Consider the following 24,264-nt stretch of genomic DNA (forward strand, 5'->3'; position numbering starts at 1 on the left):
TGTCCCCTATAAAACAAGAGAAAATCAACCTAAATTTTCCAGTCAAAATACAAGCTTTATTTATAAGAATACTGTTTTTTTGGCTGAGTGTGAAGTATATTAGTAAACAAGCCCAAACTAAGAATGAGGTTTTCTTACTTTTCATACGATATTCATATTCTATAACTAACTTTTTCCGAATGGTTATTCTATTGTGACTTTTAAATATATCTTAACATAATTTTACCCATATGGCGTTGAACGGAAGGAATGAATCACTAAAAACTCTGCCGGGGATATTCCCGAAAGACAGCCTTACGAACGATTTTCCGCAAGGTCTTAAAAAGATTTAGTTAAAATTTTGCTTCTTTTTATTTTCCCACTCATTCCCGCCCATTTCTTTTATCAATTTGAAAAATCTCACCCAGGAGATATCCCGACGATTTGGTCGTTTTTTTACCCTGATATCTTATAGACAGTATTTTTATATTCGTGTAGTAATACGAAAGCCTATAGATACACCTCCCAACTTTATTGGAAAGGGGCTAGATTTGGAGGTCATGCATTCTGTATACGCATGGGCATTTCACTAATTAATCGTAATTCAACTTTTCATCGATCCCATATATGTAAAGACCCATTGCTACCAAACCATCAACAAAACACACCATTTCATGGTCTAATGTTTCAGTTTAAGGGCTGAATTTTGTGCAAAACAGCGTGTTGTAAATGAAAGCAAAGAAAGTCAGAATCTATCAAAATGATGGTGAGGAAGTGAAGGGAAGAATTCAAAACAAGGAAGACTTTCTGATTGACCTTAATTATTGACCTCTCATTTAAAACATTGAGGAAAAATTTCTTAATTCCTGCTTTCTTTTTGGAAAAATGATTCAAAAGGGGGAATCGTTATAGTCAAATAATTGTAGTACAAATGAATAGGCATGAAAGTAAATATCGAAACAATTATCTAAAAACATTTTATTGTAAAATCATTGCAAAAACATGATCATCATTGTGTATATCTCCTGATCGAAAACAGAACCACTTAACAAACATTACAACCAGCATACTTCAAATTCTCATTTCACAGAACGCAATTCCCCCTTCTCTTAAAAGTATAATGTAAAACCACGTATTATGTCTCCAGAAAGCCAACTGTCTCATTTGTCTCTCTTATGCTCTAAACTATAACATGATTATTTAAATAGGACAATTATAGTGTAAAGTAGACTATCTATTACAATAGGATGTACTGTGCAATTGGATTAGCTATTAACTTGTGATAACAGATCCTAAAATAAACTTCTAATCATTGAAGTTGCTAATGTAACAAACGATATTAAGCTTGAAACGTTATCTTTATGAATTCATTTGGTAGAACCTCCCCTTCAACTTGAAATTAGAACCAGTATGTCAAATTATATCTACGTTCTCAGCCATTCTCAATATTGCTACATGCATGTAACTCGGTGTCAAAGCCTTATAGCTCCCTAGTTTAAATATACAGAAAATTCTTTGTAAAATACAACATTTTCCTAAGTATCTATTTCTCCTAAAAACATTATGTTACGAGTATTTTCCATAGTACTAAAGCCACATTATAGAGATAAAAAGATCATATATATCTTGTTCTTGTGAAAGATATCACATCTTTTCCATAACTTTTTCAAGGAGAAAAATGATGAGAAGTTTTGATAAAAAGTAAGTGTTTTAAAAATTAAAAATCCTCAAAATATAAAATGCTCTAACGTAAAAAAACTTATAAAAAAGGGGAAATCTCCAAGCTAAGCTCTCACAAAGAGAACCTTGATAGATCTACTTGAGATATCGCAGCAATTTTTCTACTCCTTCAAGCTAAACGTTTTATCTATAAGAACAAACTATATAAGAACACAAGGGATCGATGGGTCAAATAGTTAAGAACAAGTTAAGAACATTTTATGACTTTGCGGACTCTAAAACATCTGATTTCTTAAGAAAATGAACAAAAATACTCAAAGATGGCGAAAATATAAGAACATGACTGTTAAGAACATCAAGGGGTTAAAAATCAAAAAGTTAAGAACATCCGAAGACTACAAAAATGTTGAATGTTTTTATAAAAAAACATAACAATTATTACAAAAAACGATGAGGTTCAGATCAGAGGTTCAGAGCAATTTTTGTTGATTTTGGATAATGTCTTGTAACTTCTTGGCATAGGATTCCTAGAGTCCTAAGCCACAATCCTGTATTTTCCCCTCTATGTTCCCACTCCAATAGATCGATTCAATAATATACCAATATCCTTGAGTCTAGTATCAGCTTCAAAGCAATAGCAATATGTACGCAGGGAAAACTTTTTTCATAGCCCTTTTTTGCTTGTTTTTTTGCACGTACTTGTTTTTTTACAAGGGGGTATAGCCATTTGCGTACACTTGCGTACAGGGGGGATGGAGTACTCGATTTTCGACATTTTAGTGCGCACGTACTATGTGGACGGCTCCTTCAACAGAACACCCTAATCGGTCAGGAATTTACCCTTATTCATGTGAATTATAATTTTAAGAAAGATGATAAATCTAAGTTTCAAATGAATGATTAGGCATCTTGAAACTGCCTGAAAACGTTTAAAAGCAGTAGAAAAGATGCATTTTATTGAAGTAGTTGGGAATGATAGATTAACAATAAAACCACCCAAAAGACCCATTTTAAAGATATTATGAGCTTGATATTCTGAAACACTTGAATAGAGTTGAAGTATTAGCAGATTTCGTGTTTTAGATTAAAACATAGCTGCCATGCCAGAAACGTATGATATGAGATAGAGAAAGGTGCGGTTTGACAGTATATTGACATATGGTATGTGGTTACTTCAAATGTCCAGTAGTGCATTTGGTTTGGAAGAATGGATGAACCAATGATGAATTGAAGAGATGAGACCCATCTTTTATCATGCCAAAAAGATCTTGCCTTCATTGCAATGTTTTTTAATATTTATGTGTGTATTCTGTCATTGTCTGTCATTGTTAACTGTCATCATCAAAATTTTTCGCTGGCCCTTTAAATCAATATTTCCATCATGGTTCAATTTCTGGACTTCTTTTTTTTAGTCAGACATTATAATGCCCTGGTACAAAAATGCTTGAAAAAATCTTTTTTATAATCAAAAGTTAATCAGAATACGCTAAATTGAATGCAGTAAATTTCATATATCTTTCCAGTGCAAGAAAATACACAGTGCGGAAAGGGGTCTGATCAATGATCCCCCTCCTTCTTGGCATCTCCCAACCTTTAAAAATGCCTATCCCCCAAGGTCTTTGGGCTAAATTTTTTATGGTAAAAAGGGAAGGGAAACAGTAAAGAAAAATTAAGTCTGGTAAATATAATACCACTTTTTAGTGAAAATAAAGAACTTCCTTTCATGCAGACCAAATTTCATAACAGTGCTGGAAAATAATCTACAATATTCGTAAGCCCCCCCCCCCTTCTTAAACGATCCCCCCTCCTTGCTATCCCCCTTTTTATTGAAAATTTCTGACCCCCCCCCCCCTTCTTCACTCTTTTGGAAGGTGTCATCTCCCCTCTTAAGAAAGGGGGCAGGTCCGAACTATGAAATATTCAACCTGTCTTGATATTGGTGGTCCATCAGTAAAACTAAAAAATGCCTTCATAAATCAGGGGGTCAAGGCCAATTTTTTGATTTGAAACATAACATCATTTTTCAGTGCAATTCTAAGAAGATTAATTGGCCATCAGCCAAATAAGATTTTCAACCTTACTTTACATATGGTATGGTTTTTTAGAGGGCTTGTTCTACAAGATGAAAGGATATAATTATTTTCGGTTTTCAATAGAAACAAGATTGACCTTTCTTCTACAAGATAAATAAATCAAATGCCATTTACGCATGCATAGGTTTGGCATATTTTCCTTTGAATTCTGACCACAGCTTATTTACCACCATGATTTTTGTAATCCAAGATGACATTTTCAATAAATTTCTCTTGTCTAAAACAGCAAGTATTGACGTAAAAGGGAATTTTCATTGATTTAATTTTCTGCTAACGCAGAATTTCACTGCTGAAACAATTGCTGTTTTTTCGACGTCAAGAATTTTTTCCATTTTTTTATATAATAAACACCCCACTGTAAACCAGCTTTCCATGAAACTTTTGTCATAATAACTGACATCCCTTATATAATTCTGACACCCTCCTTAGAATTAGAGATAGGATAAAAAGAAAGGTCGAAATTACTGGTTGAAAAAAAGATTTTCACTTCTCTGACCGTTTTTATAAGAATAGCAATCATCAATTCGGACCTTTATTATACCCAGATTAGAAGGGTGTGGGAATTAGAGGAGGGATGTCGACATTAGACCAACTTAGCGTAGACAGGCTAGCTCTAACACTCTAAAAGAGCATCTAAGTAACATGAAAACCAGAATATGATTCTTCAATGGGAATCAAAACTATAAACTTACTATTGTAACATCAATTTGTCAGATTTAACAAAATCAATAATGCCGGAGTCATCATTTGACAATCAAACAAAACATTTTCTGTCAAGAATCTGTAAACATTCCAACAACTTCCTTGAAATGATTTGCAGCAGCTGAATTCCACCATTTTAGTGCGGTTTGAGGATTGACCCTTTTTTTTTAAACCAACCCCACAGAACGCCTGACATCTCCCGCAAGGATAAAAAACTTACATCTGTCAATCACTTTCTCAAGCGAAGATTACGCAAAGCGATTCTAGCTTTAGGACAGTGGCGCACATCATCAGTGGATAGTATTAAATTATCATTATACTGTATTATATATCTTTTCATTTTCTTTTCTGGAACTTTTGCATAAAAAGGGAAAGATGGAAAAGTTGTAGTTTTTCCTGCTCTATTCACATACTAAAATTGAAAGATCTTCCATGTGGCGTTTGAGGAGATTCTTTTGTTACAAAACAATAGGCACTGTGAAAGTCCGTGTCAAAACCGGTCAGATTTTTGCCATATGAAACACCTTTCTGTCAACCTAGCATAAGAACAACAAAATTATGCATGCAAGTTACATAGGGGGTAAAAAGAAACTGGAAAGAAAGTCCAAATATGCGTTTTCTCTAAATTTTGTATGGAAAGTTAGGGCTTTACTGGTAGGGGCTACGAAACTAGATTAGATTTGATTGACCTATTGGGCAGCTTGGTGAAATCCATGTGTTTCAATTTTAAGAAAATTCGCGCAGACATCAATAACGCAAGAAATCAAAAATCAGAGAGAAAAGCTGTAAGTGGGAAAGCTGTAAGTGGGAAAATATGATTGTTCGCCAATCTTGGGGATTTCCCAAAATCAAGATTAAGTTGGCCGGTTTCACAAGCTTTCCTACAGTATGGTAATGGTATATATGAAGGCTCCCCGGATTGGCGAACATGAAGAAATAGAAGAAAAACTAAAAATTCACCCCCTGGAAAATTTTTTTGCTTTCATCCAATCAGAAATTTCCGCTTTCGTTTGAGAGCTAGAGATAAGAAAAAAATCATCACACCTTCCGAAAAAATGAAAAAGGGGGATCAGAAATTTTCATGAAAAAAGGGGGGATAGCAAGGAAGGGGAATAGTTTAAGAAGGGGGGCTTACATGTATTGCAAATTATTTTCAAGCACTGTTATGAAATTTGGTCTCCAAAGGAAGTTTTCTGTTACCGCCAACTGCTCTAACTTGGGACTACCGTAACTTGGTCTAATGTCGACACCCCTCTAATTCCGACACCCTTTTTATAAGCTGAAATTTATAGAAAGGTTGAAACTGTTTTTCTGTGCTTAGTGGTCAGAGAGGAATAATCCTATTTCAATCAGTGATTCAAGCTTTCATATTATTCCTTTCTCTAAAGAAGGGTGTCAGAATTAGACGAGGGATGTTGATAATAGTCCAACTTACGGTATCTAACAAAACATGGGACGGCAATTCAGCCACCATTTCACCGAGCCTCCAAACTAATTTGCTTTTTTTAATACACCGTTAACTCAATTAACTCATTACTGTAATCAAATGACTTAGGAGGTTTGGTAAAATGAAGGCTGAATTGCGCCCCATGATTTGTCAGATAGTCCCAAGAGCAGTTGATGGTACAACCCACAGTATGGCCCAATCTTTCTGGGGCCACTTGGGGATGTCGGAAAACGTAAGATAAAACCTCCAAAATGTGATCGGCTTTTTCGGCGGCAGGGTTGCTAGTAACGGCTTGTCACTGTGCCGGGTGCATACTCGGCGCCTTGCTAGTAACGGCTCGAATTTCAGTCAGGTTTAAAAAAGGGGTACTTTTACCCATATTATAATAACATTACCCCCGTCTTTTGCCAGTTTGGTATAAAATGTTATGAATTGCGTGATTTTGCTGTGCGGCGATGGCTCAAGGGATAGAGCGCTGGCTTCCAAATCTGGAGGTCTTTCTTAGGTGGTGGTTCGAATCCCACTCGGTGCGAAAATTAGACTGGTCGAAATTGATGGACAAATGATTGACAGGTATGAAAACTCAGTCAGAAATGAGAAACTAAGTCTCAGAAACTCAGAAACTCAGACAGTCAGAAAAAGAGAAAGACAGGATGAGAGATAAGGATCACATTTTGGAGGTTTGTATCTTACGTTTTCCATTTTGAACTTGAAAGTCCCGAACATGAACATTCCCTAGCTAGCTAACCTGACTCGCACATCATGTACATGTGCCACATGTAAGTTCTGGGCAGGTTTTCTGCTCTCTGACTGACTGATCTGAGGAAAAAAGCCATTTTGTAGCCTGAAAGTGAATGAACTGAAGTCAAACTAGCGAGCCGAAAGAGTTTGCACTTGTTGGTGAACAATGAACACTCGCTAGTCAACATACATACGTACATAACTTCATCCTTCTCCAGAGTTTGAAGCAATCAAGTCAACAATTAACAAAAGAGGGTCAAAAAAAAGAGGACAGGATCACAAACACAAAGCTTCAAATTCAAACTATGGAAACTACATAAAAAAACTCACCCTTTATCCATAATGTAACTTCCATACATTGAAAGTAGTAGTTGGATAATCTTGTTATGGGAGGCAGCTCATCTTTTTTTAATAATATCATGATATGATTGAATATTTTACTTCTTTTTCTGCTCTCTTTTCCCATTTGATGTTTTGATTGGCTTTCACTTGATAAATTTCAACACAAACTTCCTTAAAAACAATGATTATTTACACAAATTCTTTACTTAAACGATCAACGATTAACAATTGTATTGAAACAGTAGGCAATTAAAAGAACCAAAGGAGTCACATCAATCATGGGAAATAATAGTGGAGATGTTGCAGTGCAGTGTTCATTTTTCCAGTCATTGAAAGTTCCGATATTCCGAGACCGCCAAAATTTCCCGTGATCCGATTATAATTTTAGGACTGAAACTAGCCTATACTAGACGTCACCCGCATTTTTTTACGCAATTAACGTCTATTCCACTTTGCGACTTTTTCGAATGTTTTGAGCCCGGGTTTTAAAGTGGAACTCACTAAGAAACGCGATAAAAAATCCCGGTTTTTAGTGAGGTGCTCGCTAGACTGAAACCGGAAACAATGAAAATAGTGTACAGGGGCCCCGTGGTGCACCGCACGCTGCTGGTGCACTAAGTCGCTAGTCCACACGTCCACATCCCGTGACCCCGTTTTTCATAGATATGATAGGGTAGGGAAGGAACATTGAAATCCATAACCCACTACAATCTTGGTCGATTCCAAATTGGAACATCCTAAGGTTCTCCTAACCTCTTTTTAAGTCTGATGTTAAAACTCAGAGCTAAAACTCTACTTTCCAACTGTAGTTTAACGTGCTTAAAAATCAAAATCATCTGTGGTTGTGATGTTTAAAAATTCGCAGGGAAATTCACTTTGTCTCAAATATTTTGACCAACATTGTATATATTCTAGTTTTTAAGAATAACACGTCCTACGACACTGCCTCTTTACTTCTCATCAGCATCGTTTATCGGACCAAGGTACGGGAAAGGGTGACTATTGTACATGGGTGGCGAAGGATATATTGGAAAAATCTGCAAAATTTGCCTTGCTTTGGGGGGGAGCAAACTTGCTCTGATTAGGGGTGATTTTTAATGCCCGGGGGGTCAACTGATGCTTGTCACACAAATTCACAATGTCCGGGGGTAAATTTCCAACAACAAAAAAGTTATATCCTCCACCCCCCTGCCCCCATTTTAAATTTTTTGTGGAAGAGCCCAACTCCTCAAAATTCATTCCCACAAGACCTTTTACAAACATACTGCAAATGATGATAAATAAAACAAAACAGTACTAAACAGAGTCGATTACAGAAGGTATATCTCTGGTCATCTGACCGCAAACAAAGCAAACATTGAGGTTTCTAAAAATTTGGATTAATTGCAGCTAAAGACAGTCGAATTATTCTAAGTATTCAAATTTATGAACGCGATGTATATCATATAGGAGTAGAGGATAATTGAGTTTTTGATGATTAAGATTTAAAGATTCGAACAAAACTAAAATATGTCGGTCAGAATAAAATTCAGGGTGAGTGTAATTAATTGCTAAGGTATTATAAGTATTATACGTTTTTATCAGGAGTTTGACTGAAAATTTGCAAAATTTAAAAGAAGTTGGTGCAAAATCGATTTTCGTGATACAAAACACTACTGTAAAATTTCATGGCATCAAAGTTTAGTAAAGTTTTCATACCTTAATAACTGGGACATGCACTGAGTCGGGGAAGTGGAATATTTATGTACTCGAGTAATGAAAAGCTTAGGATTGTTACCAGAACGAACCAAAAAACTTTGTTTGTATTACAGAGAATGTTATAAATTTTATTGTACTCTTCTATCTTAGTATTTCCTGATTCTGATCAGTGCATTGGCGATTTATTATATGGCAAAGAATGGAGTGTGGGTTAGTCGAATTGTCAGTGATCAGCAAAATAATGCGGTGGAGATTCAATCGAAAACCAGTAAGTTCTATGCCAAGTAATTCATTCAGTTGCCTAGCTCTACTCCATCTTTAAGGGAAAATAATTTAAGGTAGAGTAAGTCTGCGACCGCAGTCGGAGGCGGCCTGAAGGCTCCACTTTCGATAGCTATCTACCCAAAGGTAGGAAAGGGCGCCACTCTTTCTCCCTTGATTGCTCCACTTACCCTTGATCCTTCTCTTAATTGCTGAGCATCAAGCAGAGAGGCTTCAAGTACCATTTTGGAAATCTTTGGTATGACCCGGCTGGAGGTTGAGCCCACAACCTTGCGAACCGTAGCCGGATGCTCTACCACTGCACTACACGGTCGCTTTATTTAATCAAAGAGAAGAGATTTAAATTACTGAGCGTGTACGTTTCTAAGTGAGGTGATTTCGCCATGTTATGCATTTACGTATAAAAGAGAATCTAAATTCCGACAATCGTAAGGTCTCGTTGAATAATTCAGGCTATTTTTCCAATACAAAACCTCTTTGCTAAATTCCGTTTTCCGAACTAAGACCACCCATACTTCCATCTACTGACAGTTGGTTTACTTGCTTAAATTCTGAATTTCACACAAAATTCGTAAGAATAAAGAGGCCTAATTCCGTTCTTCCTACAAACGGAGAAAAACTCCCCATCAATAACTTTATCTGGCTTTATCAACTTACTTCCCTGTTATGGTGGTGTAAGTAGAAAATATTCATGATTTCTTTAATTTCTTTAGATGAAGCATACACGTTGGATTCAAATCAAGGTGAACAAAAGTTAACAGATTCTTCAGACAACAACAATGCCAAGAGACATTTCCCATCAATTCAGCCAACAACTTCAACCTCAAGACCATTGCAACAGAACCTCACTATCACTGAAAATGAAGCCTTGACACCAGAAGATGCTGGTGAACCATTAATAGAGAGTGATAAAATCAATACAAACGAAAGAAATCATTTCAATACAAATGGACAAGAAAAGATAAAAGTTGCTGAGAAAGATTACGAAGAAGTTTGGAAATCCTTAAAGTTTGGCAATTTGCTCAACGAGGAGGATGGAGAAAGTTCTGTTCCGGAGGATACCAATAGCTCAGAAAATACTAACAATTCTTCAAATATAATGCAGCTGGCATCAAACCTACCAAGGGAATTTAGCGAGGATGCTGAAAGTTCAGAAATAGATCACAAAATTCAAAATACTCGCCCGTTGCAAAGACCCATACAAATACAAAAGATCGAAGAGCAACCTTTAACTGAGACTGAAAAGAATATTAATCAAACAAATCACGTGGCTACCAATGAACACCCAACCAATGGGGATAACGTTTCGCAAGAATCCAACGAACGAATCAACCAACAGAATCAAACTGAGGTTGTTAACAATGAAGATCTTGATGTACAAAAAACTTTCGAACCCTCGCCATACGAGAAAGGAAAGCTCACCGACGCTAGTAACCAGGGTGTAATTCAAACAACTGGATCCCCACTAGTGACTGCAATCAGCTCTTTGAATCAGAATGTACCAGGCAATGATCAAAAGGACAATGAAAGAGACTTAACAGCACCGGATGATATCGAAGATATGTTTGTCATCGAGGAAAGCAATAGTACAGATGGAAGTGTAATTGTTGATTCGACTGATCAGTCGACTGAAGATTCAGTTATTAAGTTGTCTAAAGGATCTGGTGATGTCCTATCCACAGATAACGACGAAGAATTTAATAAGACACAATCTGGAAGAGACACAATATCTGATATTGAGGTAACTAAAGGAGCAGGAAAACCTTATGATAAGCTTCCTTCAAGATTGAGTGAATCTGATATTAACTTATCCGGAAAAACGGGAGAATATGTTAATACGCTGTCCACAAGTAATAATGAATCTGCTTTCAAAATGAAAGGAAAGACGTTTTCCAATAGTGTTACGGCAGGAAAAATTCACCAAAAGCCATCTCCAGTACCTCTACAACAAACCGATTCAGATGGAAACCAAAATACTTTCACAAACTCTATCACGATACTAGAGTCCCTTAAGAAAAACATTGTTCAACCAGGAGCAGTCGTATCGGAAAACCAGCCTAAAGACCTAAGTGCTGCAAAGGCTATCCAGGATGGCACAACAAGCCAAGAAACAAATCACCAAAAACCAAGTCTACAAACACCAATAGAAAAGGAAGAACCGCCTGCTACAGAAATTAATCTAGAATTTTCAGACATGAGACCACAAACTCTGGTCAATACAGCTGCCTTTCTTTCACCAGTAGATGGCAAGTTTATAACACCAGGAATCAATGATGGTTTAAAATCCAAAACTGTGGCTGATCCAACTATAATAAAGTCTGAGAATACTGTAAAACTTGTGAAACAAGATCTCCCTTCTTCACCAATAACCCCACCAATAAAAGCAGTAGATGAAAAGATTATTTCACCAGAAATCAATGAAGATACAGAGGCTCAAAGTAACCTTGATGAGAATTGTGAAGACAGTATCCATTCAGTAAACCAACCAACAACACATGGTCATTGTCTGTTTTATTCTGAATATTTCAACACCTGCGATAAAGGGAAGAAATACTACCCCAAGAATGAAAATGAGAAAGAATTGAAATGTAAAAGTAAACAATATAAGGATCTATGTCACTTTAACCAAAAGACAGTTGGTCTGAAATGCAACACCAAAAATTGCGCTAAAGGAACGCTTAAAGTTGGTATTTTTAACAAGAAGACCGGACATTTTGATTATCTGAAAGTGGAAAATGCCAAAAACTTGATTCTTGTTATTCGCAAAGAGATGTCAAAATGGAATCGATTTGCACCTTTCATTTTTGTGTCTTGCAAAGCTCGATTTCCACAGAAAGAAAGAATCAGGCAGATTCTGACATTCCCAGAGCCTCATAAACCAAAAAAAAATCAACCACCAATAATGAAACAACCAAACATTAATATTTTAGTGATCGATTCTCTTTCACGTCAACATTTCTACCGAATGCTTCCAAAGACGGTCAAGTCATTACGAAATATCAACAAAGCCTCTAAGAACCCATACTCGGTGACTGAAGCTTTAGATTTTAAGGGAATGCAGAGCCTGGCACCATTCACCTATGTAAACATTCATGCTCTGATGAACGGGACTATCGATAGGAGTAATTACAAACGTTCGAAAAACTATAAACGAGATTACCCTATACAGAAACTGTTCGCAGCGTTCAGGATGAAAGGTTATCGGACGTTACTGCAAGAAGATTCTTGTTGGCATGATAAATGGGGCTCACTTTTGTCTGGTAAGTATATGTTATTAAGTTATTACAATTGACGGGCAATAAACTTCTCAAAAGGTGTCACTGCATAGTTCCAGCCCCCTCCCTCTCTGGGAGAGCGCCTGTTTTTCAAGGGGTCTGCCCTTTGCAAAGATAACTGAGCCAATGTTTGCCCAGCCTATTGTCTTACTGTTCCATATGAATATTTAAATTTTTCGAAAGTCATTATTTAACAACAAGCACTTTACCCATTTGTAAGTCTGATTTACAACCAAACTCTGATAATGGAGGCAGGAGAATAGAATTGATAAGAAAAAAATGCATGTTTTCTAAGGTATATTTTCTAACGAATTGATAAAATTCGTTTGGTATAAAGAGCATCTTGGTCGACAATTTGTCCTCGAGTTTTAAAAAACTATCTTTTATTATCAATTCCTTTTCGCACAGGTAACGAGAAGATCCAAGACTCGAAATCGAAGAAAGTGCGCAAAGAATTATGGGTAGACATTCAAGATACCATCACTAAATGGGGAGTCCATGATCTCGGTTTAACACATATGACATGTGAAGCGTTAAAGAAATACGGAATGACGAGTTTATTCGACACACACAGAATGCTATGCATGAACGGGCGCTCCATTAGTTCTTACTTCATTGATTACCTGATACAGAGAGCCGTAGATAGCCTGAATACAGATCCTCTCTTATCATACACGCATATCAATTTCGGACATGAGAAAACAGGGAGACGTATTAAAGCTCTTGATAACGATATATCGAGGCTTGTCCGAAAATTAGAACATAAGGAGAACACAATAACTCTAATAATCTCTGATCATGGAGGGAAGCAATCGAAATATTCGATTAATACGATCCCAGGTCGCTACGAAGTTTACGATTCGCTTATGTTCATGGTTGTGCCGAAAGCTTTAAAACAACAAATTGGAGATGAAACGTATACAACTTTAAAAACAAATCAAAACTCATTGATAACTGTTTTAGACATAAGAGATACATTCATAAAACTGTTAAATCTGAAAAACATAGTTCCAAACTCACTCCATGAGAAGTCATTGTTTTCAACAGCTCTGGCTGAACGTCGAGATTGCCAAGATATAGGAATACGTAAATACGCTTTATGTAAATGTTTATCAAATATCAATCTGTTATCACCGAAAGCAGATAAATATAAGGACTTCTTGGTATGGCTTGGTGAATATGCTGTAGGACAAATAAACAACAAAATCTCAGGATATCTTACTGGTAAAGATACTATAGCTGCCAAGAATCCCAGATGCACGAGAATCCAAGCTGAAAAAATAAGACTTGTTATTGAAGAGCAGAATCAGAACGGTGTTGTATATACATTTGATATCATGACAAAGAAACAAGGACCGGAATATGATATATTCAATTTTCGAATCTATTTCAATAGCAAGAGAATGGCCAATACCTCTTTGGTTGAGATCTTAACATGGACAAGAATCTCTATGTACCAGAAATACCAATATTGCCATGATCGAGATGTTCCTTTAGACTTGTGTATTTGTACTGGGAAAAGTAGATTCAAGACTTCAAATCAAACTAGTTTGACACATTATCACCAGTTCGGTAATGTTGCAACCACCAGATCTATTAATGGTATTCATTGCTTATTACTTCTTCAAAGAGACAATGTAAATGTGGTGACTTTTGAGGTTCTGAATCTATGTGAAAGAAAGGTTTTACTTGTCTTCAATGTCAAGACAATACTTTCTTGGCAAGTTAGTCAACGATTACCAATTGAGATGACTATTTATCCTCAGCATATCAAATTTGCAGCAACCTTTTTGAAAGGACTGGTGACGATAAATGAGAGGATTGAACCAGTTCTAATCGTGAAATGGGAGTGAAGCATTTACCTCTTAACAACTTTAAGGAAGTAAACATATCGAAATTACATGACGAACTGTATGTAAACAAATTCTCATATGTAAATTATACAATTTTTAGGGCTTAAAGACATTATCATTGTTTCTTTCGTAAATATCATGTAATATTGAAATAATCTTTGGCATTTTATGGTCTTTTCTACACCACTATCTCACAGACCCACAGGGACCCCTTCCCACTGGAAAATTGGCCAAAATATCGTCCCGGTGGAAATCATACTCCAATTTTCGTTCCCACTGAAGATGATCAAATAAACCATTCCTCACTGCCAGATATTCTATTATGCCATTTAACCCATCCCCACTTAATTTCCTACTTGAAAACAATGAAATTTAAATCCCCAACCATAAGAAATATGGGAATATCAATCCCCATCGAGTTTCAGTCCATTATTTTTATCCCCACTGGCCGAAAAGATCCTACCGGGTCTGTGAGAAGGGGGTGTTTCTCTCAACAAATTTTGGGTTTAGTTAAATATCTCGAGGCGTTCTACTCAGAACGTAGTATAACAAGGTGAATGGATAAAGCGGAAAAAACTGTTGCCTTGGGTAATCAGAAAAAAGAGATATAGACTCAGAGAGGTGTCGACTCTAAAAATTGTTTTCATTTGGTCCAATTTTTATGAGGTATATGAAAGTCTTCCCCACCTACTCACGAGACAAGGGTATACATTTCTTAAAGTAGCCTTGCTGTTCATTTAAGAGATACAGACTTTTGATACAGATTTTGCTGTTGATATATAGCCCTTACAGACCCGGAGGAAGCAGGTGACTGGGTAGACTTCAGATTCCCCACTTTTGAGCAAAATTTCTAGCGAATTTCATTTCATTTTAAGCCTTCAGTCTCCCCACTTTTACGGTTGTTCCATCGGGCCTGTATCAGCTCTTACCCTAGAGGATGTAAAAACCCCTGACTCACAGCTCCGATGGAACTTCTTCTCCATCTCAATGGGGGTGAAAATATTGAAAACCTAATGTTTTCAGTTCAAGAACGCCACTGTGGATGGTTTTAGCGTGCGATTTTTACTGCTTAATTTCGAAAGGAAATAAAATCAGGGTAATTTCCAACTGGGGTTGAAATTTTAGGATATTTTTTTCATCGGGATGATATTTTGGATGACTTTTCAGTTGTTCTGGAGTTCACCAGGTCTGTGATACGGGGGTGTATTTATGTTCATAATATATGTTCAGAAGAGTCGTTTTATTATGGACTTTTGGGATGCCTTTTCTTTATTTTTAGCCAAACTAGTAAGTAGTACTGGTAGGGAAATTCCAAAGTAAGGTGGGGCTCCCACTGGCTCCCACTGGCACGGGCTCCCACTGGCACGTTTGAAAAGCGTTAAGATCTTTGGAACAACGGGGCATTAATACACCCCTTCCCCACTGATTTCTATCCCCATTGAGATTTCAATAGATATTTTTATTCCCGCTGAGGAAAAAGTTCCACCGGGCTGTGAGACAGGGGATATAAATAAATACTTTCAAGGTTGAGAAAAGGGAAGAATTCGGACCAAACCCCTTTTCAATGAAACAATTCCAGAGCATGATTTTTTTTACCATGACACTACTAAAGCTCCTTTCGAAGCAGGGGTCCCAAAATCTCGAATGAACAGAATTATTAATAACATGAAAATGTCATAAATTATACTGGTTCATATTAATTTATGTTTTGAAGTACTGCTCATCTCAACTCAACCTATCGAGAGCAAAGACAATAAAATTTAATGACTAACTCTTATTACATGACAAAAGGGGATCAAGAAAAAATGGCCAAATCAAGTCTATTTTTTTGTATCAAGCAAGCATGCAAGGAAAAAAATGTCATTATAAAAAAATTAATGTTAACGCAATAAGCCACAGAGAGAAAGTAAGAGACAAGGAAATACGTTGATTCATAAATTGGTTTGAGAGAAGCCATCAAGGGATAATTTACGCCCCTCCATCGCTCTTATAAATTTCTTTTTTAATCAAAATTGATTAAGAATCCGTTAGTACGAAAAAAAGACATTTAGAATTAGATCGCAAGGGAGAAGAGAGGTTTAACATTAAGAAGTAAATATTTTACTTGAAGTCGATGGGTGATCCATTCTCTTATGATTGGATTCATAGAGAAAAAAAAGAGAAGTGAATTTCGATTACTTTTTTATAAGCAGTTACAAATAACTACCAAATATTGACTACTTTTTATGAGAAAATATAAAAAGAAACGTAGGTTCACTTCAGTATCTCAAAATATTTAGAAACTGTTAAAACTTATAAGACATAGAAAGTGCGGAGAAAGTGCACCTCAATCCCTCGATCACGCGGCAGGAATCCAGGTTACGTTGACGAGGTTACGTAGGTACTACGTGCTGAATCTTGATTCTCTCGGTAAAGCAGACTGTAACCATCAAAACGACAAATAATGCTATACTATGGGGGGGGGTTTGTACTTTTACGGTGTGACGGGATTGGCCCTCTTTTAGTACGGTATTACGGGATTTGACGAGAAAAAAAACGGGAAAACGGTATTTTAAAATCAGACGGTGACGGTATTTGGCCTTATTTTTTGTCATTATGCCGGTATTTGAACCTGTACAAACCGGTGTGACGGTATTATTACCTTTTTCAATTTTCGGGATTCCGGGATTCAGCTAAAATTTTGACGGGAAAACGGTATTTCGAACCACTACAAACCCCCCTACTGTATGCTATATACTATCAACTGAAACACACTCTGTAACACTTAGGGTATTCTTGCGGAGATATTCTGTCTTGTTCGGCGCACCTACCCCGGTGGTAAAAAGACTCGCATTTGTACATCACTTGTTGAAGAATCATCGGCTAGGCTTCGGAGTGAGAAGGCTCTACGATAAATCTTGGAAATTCTCAGAAAAAATCATCACTGTTCGGTTGAATTTTAGGATCGCTCTCCCGAAAAATACCGAAGCTGTTTTCTTTATTTTTGACAGCTTTTTTGGGCACTGAGGGAAGAAGATTCGTTCCGAGGAAAAATGTGATTTAGTCAGCCTGTTCAAGATTCTCAAAGAGGCAATTTCGTTGGGATTTCCTAGTTACTTTCTAAACTTGCAATAAGTTTGGTGTTTTAGTTTATTTTTTCACCGGGTTAACAAACCACACACAAATTAATTAAACAAAGACAGATAGAGTCAGGGATATAACGAATAAGATGATGAAATTAGAAAATTATAACTTTTCGAGAATGAGATAAAATCTCAGAAAGATTTCCAAACAAATTTTCTAAACTTTTTTTACATTTTAGATTTTTCAAACATGAGAAAAAAGAGAAGATTAAAACATTCATCAAAAATTGATTTTTAAAAATTCTTATAAATATTCTTATAAAAGGATGATAAGCTAGATGCTTTCTATTTTCCTAATTCAAGTTGATTTGGACATTATGAATGGTTTATTTGACACGTTTAGACTTTTCTCACTAGCTTCTTTTTAAAATTGCTAAAACTTTTTTACCGTCTTATAGAACGAAAGCGACATACAGGGTTAAAAGTGTTATTGAAGGACGAGAGGAGTGATAGCATGCAGTAATATTTTTTCAAGGTTTCATGAGAGAAGGGAAAAATATAATTTTTCTTAAACTTTTTTTTTGTTTTTGTGTGTGTGTGTGTGTGCATATTAGAATTCTTTAGAAAAAAAATATGTAGATTTTTTTTTTCTTAAAAGTTCTTAATTTTCTTATTTTGATGTTTTGAAGGGAAGAGGAAAGAAATTTCTGACAATCTTTGAGTTTTTTTGTGAAAAAAGGAAAAGAAAAATAAGAATAACTTTTTATCGAGCTAAATATAATAGAAATTCTTGTTTCTCTTATTTTCTTTAAAGTAAAGAGAAAATTTTCATAAAAAAACAACAAAAGAAGCATCACCTATAGAAAGACGTTCATTACAATATGGCATCTTTGGCATCAGCAAGTACCACCGGGACCGGGATACCTGTAGAAGTTAGGTAAGAACCAAAAAAGGCTTCGTACAACATACCCAAGTTGAGTTCCCCCCGGGGGGGGGGGGGTAGGGTACTACCCTTGTAGACCGACGGGGGTGTTCCGCTGAGGTTCGAAAAATGGGCCCTTCGTGGGACTCAGAATTTGCGGAAAAAGTGACCCTGAATGGGACTGAAATTCCAAAATGTTCTCAAATTTTCTACTTTTCCCCAAAATTTTCCAAAAATAGGCACTCTACGAGGGACTGATTTTTCTATTTTGGTGTTTTTGCGACCCTACCTGGGACTCGTGGAGGTTAAAAAAGGTACCCTGACCAGCGGAGCATCCCCGTAACCCATCTTGCCCTAGAACCCCCCCCCCCCCCCCGGGGTTCCTGCCATACTGGAATTATTAAGATTTTGGACGGTTCAGAACCTGAATTAAAGGGACACAAAACGACCTTCGTTGGAGCATAATATTCACTTGTGTTGGACTAACCACCCCCTCCCCGCTAGCCCAACAATTTTTCTTGGTGGGAGAATACACGTTTGAGGCTCGGTAATACCTCAGGCAAGGGAAGGGTACGGCAATGTGATGTGCCACTCTTAAGGGCGTCTTCAAGGAGCATGACATTGAAAAATTAGAAAGTTTTGCCTCCAGCATAAATGTGGTCAGATGAGCCTCAATAAGGGTCTGAAGGATCGTAAAAAGCGCAGAATTTTTCCCATTTTTCCTTCTCTTTAGTCCCGCTAAGGGTCCGAGGTTCGAAAGTACATACCCGTCAGCTTGCAACCCTAGTAACCCCTCCGGAGTTTGAGGCTTCTATAGTTGTGTGATTGTGGAAAGATCGTCGCTATTTCCTAGACTAGAAAAATTAAGATATAATTGTAATTATCAAAGGCCAAAAATTTTTTGACCAGAGAGCAATTTTTACCCCCATTGGGATTCGATAGAAATTTATTTTCAGTTTCACCGGAGCAGCGAGACAGGGGTGTCAATCTCGTACCGAGAGCCACTTGCTTTCCTTTTTTATTTTTTTGATGGGGGACGTCAGCACTTAGATGAGCGCTATCAGAATCATAAAATAGCTAACTAAGGGTCTGGGTTTGAGTTTCATTTTAAGTGCATCGAGAAAGTGTTATAAGCTTTTATGACTGAAAATTCGAAAAAATAAAACAGACAAAACTTCGTTTTTATAAAAAACGTGCAAAACATACCCTAGATATGACAACAAGGAGGTCTCTTTTTTGTAATATGATGCCACTGAAATGTGCCATAATCCCAAAAATGCAATCTACTGATATTATACTTAAGAAAATATTTCATGAATGGCACTGCTTAATACCGCAAAGTATCTAATTCCTCTCCTACACCATCCCCTTATCACAGACCCGGTGGGGGTAAAAAAAACGGACCGAAACTCAATGGGGATCGATGGGGGATTGATATTCCCATATTTTTTGTGGTTAGGGTTTTGAATTATTGTTTTCGAGCAAAAAATTCAGTAGGGATGGATAAAATAGCGCAATATTTTGCAGTGATTTGCTTTATCTGGTTATTTTCAGTGGGGACAAAAATTAGAGTATAATTTTCCGCTGGGAACGATTTTTAGCAAATTTATCATAATTAAAAAGGAGAATAATTTTCCCCGTAGAAATACTTACAAAGGTGCAAGAAAATGCACAATTTTAGCGAGAGAAAGAGCTGGCGTAAACCCCTCTTCCTCGAATAATCCTCACCGTGTTTTATGCCCTTTTTTCAGGAAAATATCCGTTCGACCCCCTTCCCTTCTTTTGTTTTATTGGAAAATTGTCAGGGAAGAGGATATGAAACTATTCAATAAGCAGTAACTTAATTGATAAATCGATTGTTATATTTCTTGAAAAAGAAAGGCACCTTTTCGACCGTATCCGCCAATTGCCACGCGGGCATATTTTTGTCAGTTTTACCACCCTAAAACCGTCCTAGTCTTTTTTTCGAACCTAGAGACAATAGAAAAAAGTGTAAAAAAGGATTGGATTGATGAGTTTAGGGTGGTAAATTAAATACGACCTGACCGCGCGACTACAGTCGAAAAGGTATATACGGTGAATTCTGTAACACGTCCACTGCTGGTTACTAAAATACACTCGTATTAGAGAGTATTAGACAGTGAACCTGTCAAGATAACACTCATCAAGAGACAATGAGAATTACGAAAAAGAATTGTGCTTTACCAAGAAATTTTAAGACAATGAAATCAAAAAATTGATAGCAATGCTCCTATGAAACTAATTACGTTAAAGGAAATTCAAAGCACAGAAATAACAAAAAACCATTAAAAGTTACTAATTCTGGCGTTAGATGCGTGTGTGCGGTTCGTTGTTAAAATTTCCTCTTTATTTTAATTAAGGCATGGCACCATTACTATAATAAAACAATTTTGATGTAAAACTATTTCACCACGATGTGTTTTGTTAAGAGGGTTCAAAAGTACTTAGAAATTCCTTTCAGTTCCAAACTAATTTTCATGAACACTTTCATGTTTCGGTTTTAGCTCCTGATCTACCAAATGTCGTTCTTTCATCAAATGTAGGTTATTTGGAAAATTTTGGTTATCAGTTGCACTTGCTCTACCGGGTGACCAATCAAAACCATTTTTAAACTTTGTTTAAGAAGTTTTTTGTGAATCACCTTTTTATACACCTTTTCGACCGTAGCCGCCAATTGCCGCGCGGGCATTTTTTGTCCGTTTTACCACCCTAAAACCGTCCCAGCCTTTTTTTCGCACCTAAAGACAATAGGAATTATATTATGCTGATATAAGCTTCTTTCTGAACAATCTTGCTCTACATACGTGTCAACCCATTGTGAAAAAGCTTGTAAATTACAAGTGATGTAAGCAAACGATATCACTTTCATTTAAAAAAACAACCTTTAGACAAATGAATGCAGTGAGATTACGTAATATTATTTTTCTTTACACTTTAGAGCACCTCAAAAGCCTCCTGTTATGATCCTTGTCCAACCTACTGATCTCGTTGGACGGGCTCCACAAGCCATCATCGCGCATTCCGCACCTACCTCTATCCAACCTCGCATCTCCCCACCGAAAGCCGTATCTCCCATAGGAGTAAACAACTGTTCAACCTCGAAAAAATATTCTTCGTCCACCTCCCCCTCGCCAGCATCAGCAACCACCAAGAGGGAGCTAGCATCCTCCCCTCCAGCAGGCATCACAAATCACAGTGCTCCTACCCCTTGTATGGTAGCAGGTGGTCTTGGAAGTGGTGTTTTCCTACATTTCGACAAAAAATTATCCGATTGTGTCAAACAGTATCCTTGTCTGTATGACAGTAAGACTGTTGGGTATAAAGATAAAAAGACAGCAATGAAAGCTTGGGAACTGGTTGCCAAAGAAGTCGAAGTCGAGAATGGTGAGCACACATTGTTTCTATAACAGCCTCAAAGTGAAATTTAGTCAAAACCTGAAAGTAAATTAAGCTGGTGGCACTGACCTTGACAGCCGACGGGGACGTGCTGCTGAAGTTTAAAAAATAAACCCTATACACATCTTAAAAATTTAGTACATTTGGGACGCTGTCAGATATCTTCAGAGCTTAAAAAAGGGACCCTGACCAGCGGCACGTCTCTTTAACCGATTTTGTCAAAGCGTCCCCTCGGTCTGAGCCTCAGACTTGAAAGTTTCAAAAAATCGATTGTAAGTTTCACTTTCACTTTCATTTTTAGGTGAGCACGCACAGAAATTGTATTTCAATCTGAAAAAGCGATTCCACAAACGCAGAAATTTTCTCAAACGTTTACAAAGGTCTGGTACCAATAATCACATATTGCTAAAAAAAGCACGAAGTGACGTCAGCGTATATGCGTTTCTTGATTGGTTGATTCCCTTCACACAAGTCAGACAGCCACGTGTACCTATCAAGCCTGAAGAGGCGAACTTACTAGAGGCTAAATATCTAGCTTCTGTCGAAAGTGAAGAATTTTTAGATGAAAGACCATCTTTTGTTGATCTACATTACAATAATTCAACTTCTGGTGAGAGTTTTGAGCATGAAGGTGGCTTATATGTTAAACAGGAAGCCCCGGATGATGAGGAAGCAATGTATCTTGGAGATGAAGAGATCATTACAGTTCGTCCATCAAGTCCAATGAATTCAGAACCAACTCCTCCGTCAAGTTTTGGTAACCATGGTAATCATAAACAGGAGGATGATCTACAATCTGATGAGAACCATAATGTCCCTGAGAAGAGAATTTTGATGAACACATCCATTGAAAACGCTATTACAGCCAACAACCTAAATCACGATGAGTTCACAAGAAAACGTACCAGAGATACCAGTTTCACAGATCCTGCTCCATCCTTGACTACAACTCACCCAGAGAATTTAACCAATAGTCACCACAGACACACACAAGAGCATATTAATAGCAAAAGATCAAAATTTACTCTAGAAAATCATGCAGCCGATTCGAAATATTCCGACTTAGAAAATGAAGATAATCTTTTTGGTCAAATGGTTGGAGCAGAACTTAAAGGGTTGCCTTACAAAGAAAGATGTATTGCTAAATTGAAAATTCAAAACATCTTATTTGATATGCAAATGACTGCATTGAATAAAAGGAACGGTAAATCAGACAGAAGAGAAAGTCACACTATTTGAATTGGAGAAGAAATGCGGAGAAATCTTGAATTATTGAAAGTTTAAAAAGAAGGCCTCCTATCCAGTGGTATGAGCGATTGCGTGATTGGAATCTTTTCAGGCCGTGATGGAGTGATCAATGAAGTAAGTCCGGAGAGCTATAAGCGAATCTTGACCTTTCTCAAGCAAGAAAAAGTGAAGCCTTCAAATATGCGTGGATTGAATCAGCGATTTCATCATTTTCGGGTGGTATTTTTTTCGAAATTTAGCGGTAAATTTTAGTTTTAATCTGGCATTTGTGTAAAAACTAGGCGGTCTACCATTACCAAGGAGATTTGCTTCTAGCCCTTCGGGCTTATACTTCATTAGGCGTGATCAAATCATAGACTAAAAGTGAAAATGTATTGCGTTGTAGGTTTTTGAGTATACTTGCTGGACAAGGTTTGCTGGGTATTAGACCATCAGGTAACAGATTTACGGTAACGGATGATGTATGTATTTTGTAAACAAAAGGAAGCCGTATATATTTAGTGACAAAAATTGTTTTTTTGTCTGGTAACATTAATTTAACAGGGTATAATGGCTTTGTTGAGCTGAGAACAAGGAAACCTTTCAAATAACTTTGGTTAAGGGGGAATTAGGTGATCACATTGAATAACTACAGCATTATTTTTCTTTTAATGATAATGCCATCTAAACAATATTTTACAACACAGCTGTTATACTTAGAGGCAAACTTATTAATCCCGTTTGTACTGGCCGAGGGAAAATAATGTATGTGGAGTAATTTGTTATTCAATGGACCGTCGTGTTTGACTAAAGATAAATAGAGTCTGAAGCTTTACTATTAAGGAAAAAATATAATTTACGAGAGTCAGACTTCAATTTAATACACTCAGATTTATCTTTCCAATGGAGAAAACTTTTTGATTAGGAAAATTGTTTTTTTGCAAAGGCGCATTTTTTATTTAGGTTTTGTACATATCAAGAGGAAAAGTAAGAGGTATTTTTTAAACACTAACCAAGGGCTTATAAATTTTTTTTTTTTTTTTGTTTTTTATTCATTTAACTAATATTAAGTTGATAGCTTTATCGATATTTTTCCAAAGGTAAATATCAAAAACGTTTTGTGTAAATCACCATTTTCTTTATTTCATTTCACAAATTCATAGATCTAGAAAGGCGACTTATAAAAGCTTTGGAAGATGTCCGCTAAATCTACGGCAGCCGAGTAGAAGTAAATTTCTACCATGGAAAAAGTGATGCGGCTGAAATTTGGCACATAGGTTTCTTATGGACGAGAGAAGAGCAAACTAGTCTGTTAATTAATCATGGGCGTTTGCTAGAATAATAGCTGCGTAGGAGAACGAGCAAAACTTGGCGAGAGGCTGCTGATTAACAGGCTGCTTTCAGCCCTTACCGCCGACAAAATTTCTTCATACGCTAACTTTTCCCGCGTGATACCATTCCAGTCTAGAGAAGCTGTTTCATTTCATAGGCTCATTTCATCTGCTTTAAGATTAACACGAGGATACGTGCTCTCCAGCTTAGTT

The 24,264-nt window shown here is 36.8% G+C and overlaps 2 protein-coding genes across 3 annotated transcripts; both read left to right on the plus strand.

Moving 5' to 3' along the window:
• The first annotated feature begins 8,381 nt into the window (after nucleotides 1-8,381).
• LOC136821400 (uncharacterized) lies at nucleotides 8,382-14,241 on the plus strand. The gene is made up of 4 exons (XM_067077637.1): nucleotides 8,382-8,517; nucleotides 8,833-8,950; nucleotides 9,678-12,224; nucleotides 12,648-14,241. Exons 1-4 carry the CDS (start codon nucleotides 8,494-8,496, stop codon nucleotides 14,090-14,092), a joined length of 4,134 nt encoding a protein of 1,377 aa, XP_066933738.1. The 5' UTR covers nucleotides 8,382-8,493; the 3' UTR covers nucleotides 14,093-14,241.
• A 3,730-nt stretch (nucleotides 14,242-17,971) lies between these two features.
• On the plus strand, nucleotides 17,972-23,847 carry LOC136821416 (uncharacterized). 2 transcript variants are annotated; one of them, XM_067077652.1, is made up of 4 exons: nucleotides 18,017-18,091; nucleotides 20,602-20,636; nucleotides 21,036-21,481; nucleotides 21,795-23,847. In XM_067077652.1, the coding sequence occupies exons 2-4, from the start codon at nucleotides 20,617-20,619 to the stop codon at nucleotides 22,730-22,732; spliced, it is 1,404 nt and encodes a 467-aa protein (XP_066933753.1). In that variant the 5' UTR covers nucleotides 18,017-18,091; nucleotides 20,602-20,616; the 3' UTR covers nucleotides 22,733-23,847. The 2 variants fall into 2 exon arrangements, with proteins under 2 accessions (XP_066933752.1, XP_066933753.1); XM_067077651.1 differs by lacking the exon at nucleotides 20,602-20,636 and having other exon boundaries at nucleotides 17,972-18,091.
• The last annotated feature ends 417 nt before the right edge of the window (nucleotides 23,848-24,264 follow it).

Source organism: Clytia hemisphaerica, unplaced genomic scaffold (genome assembly GCF_902728285.1).
Source record: "Clytia hemisphaerica strain Z4C2 unplaced genomic scaffold, Clytia hemisphaerica genome assembly, whole genome shotgun sequence".
Taxonomy (NCBI): Eukaryota; Metazoa; Cnidaria; class Hydrozoa; order Leptothecata; family Clytiidae; genus Clytia; species Clytia hemisphaerica.

What these genes read in the sequence shown, in the direction of transcription:
- LOC136821400 (XM_067077637.1), top strand. Translation starts at nt 8,494, where the DNA reads ATGTCGGTCAGAATAAAATTCAGG. An exon ending in CGGTCAGAATAAAATTCAGG is followed by an intron (nt 8,518 to 8,832) that starts GTGAGTGTAATT and finishes CTTCTATCTTAG; the next exon opens with TATTTCCTGATTCTGATCAG. An exon ending in ATGGGGCTCACTTTTGTCTG is followed by an intron (nt 12,225 to 12,647) that starts GTAAGTATATGT and finishes CTTTTCGCACAG; the next exon opens with GTAACGAGAAGATCCAAGAC.
- LOC136821416 (XM_067077651.1), top strand. Translation starts at nt 18,036, where the DNA reads ATGGCATCTTTGGCATCAGCAAGTACCACCGGGACCGGGATACCTGTA. An exon ending in GGGATACCTGTAGAAGTTAG is followed by an intron (nt 18,092 to 21,035) that starts GTAAGAACCAAA and finishes TTTACACTTTAG; the next exon opens with AGCACCTCAAAAGCCTCCTG. An exon ending in AGAAGTCGAAGTCGAGAATG is followed by an intron (nt 21,482 to 21,794) that starts GTGAGCACACAT and finishes TTTCATTTTTAG; the next exon opens with GTGAGCACGCACAGAAATTG.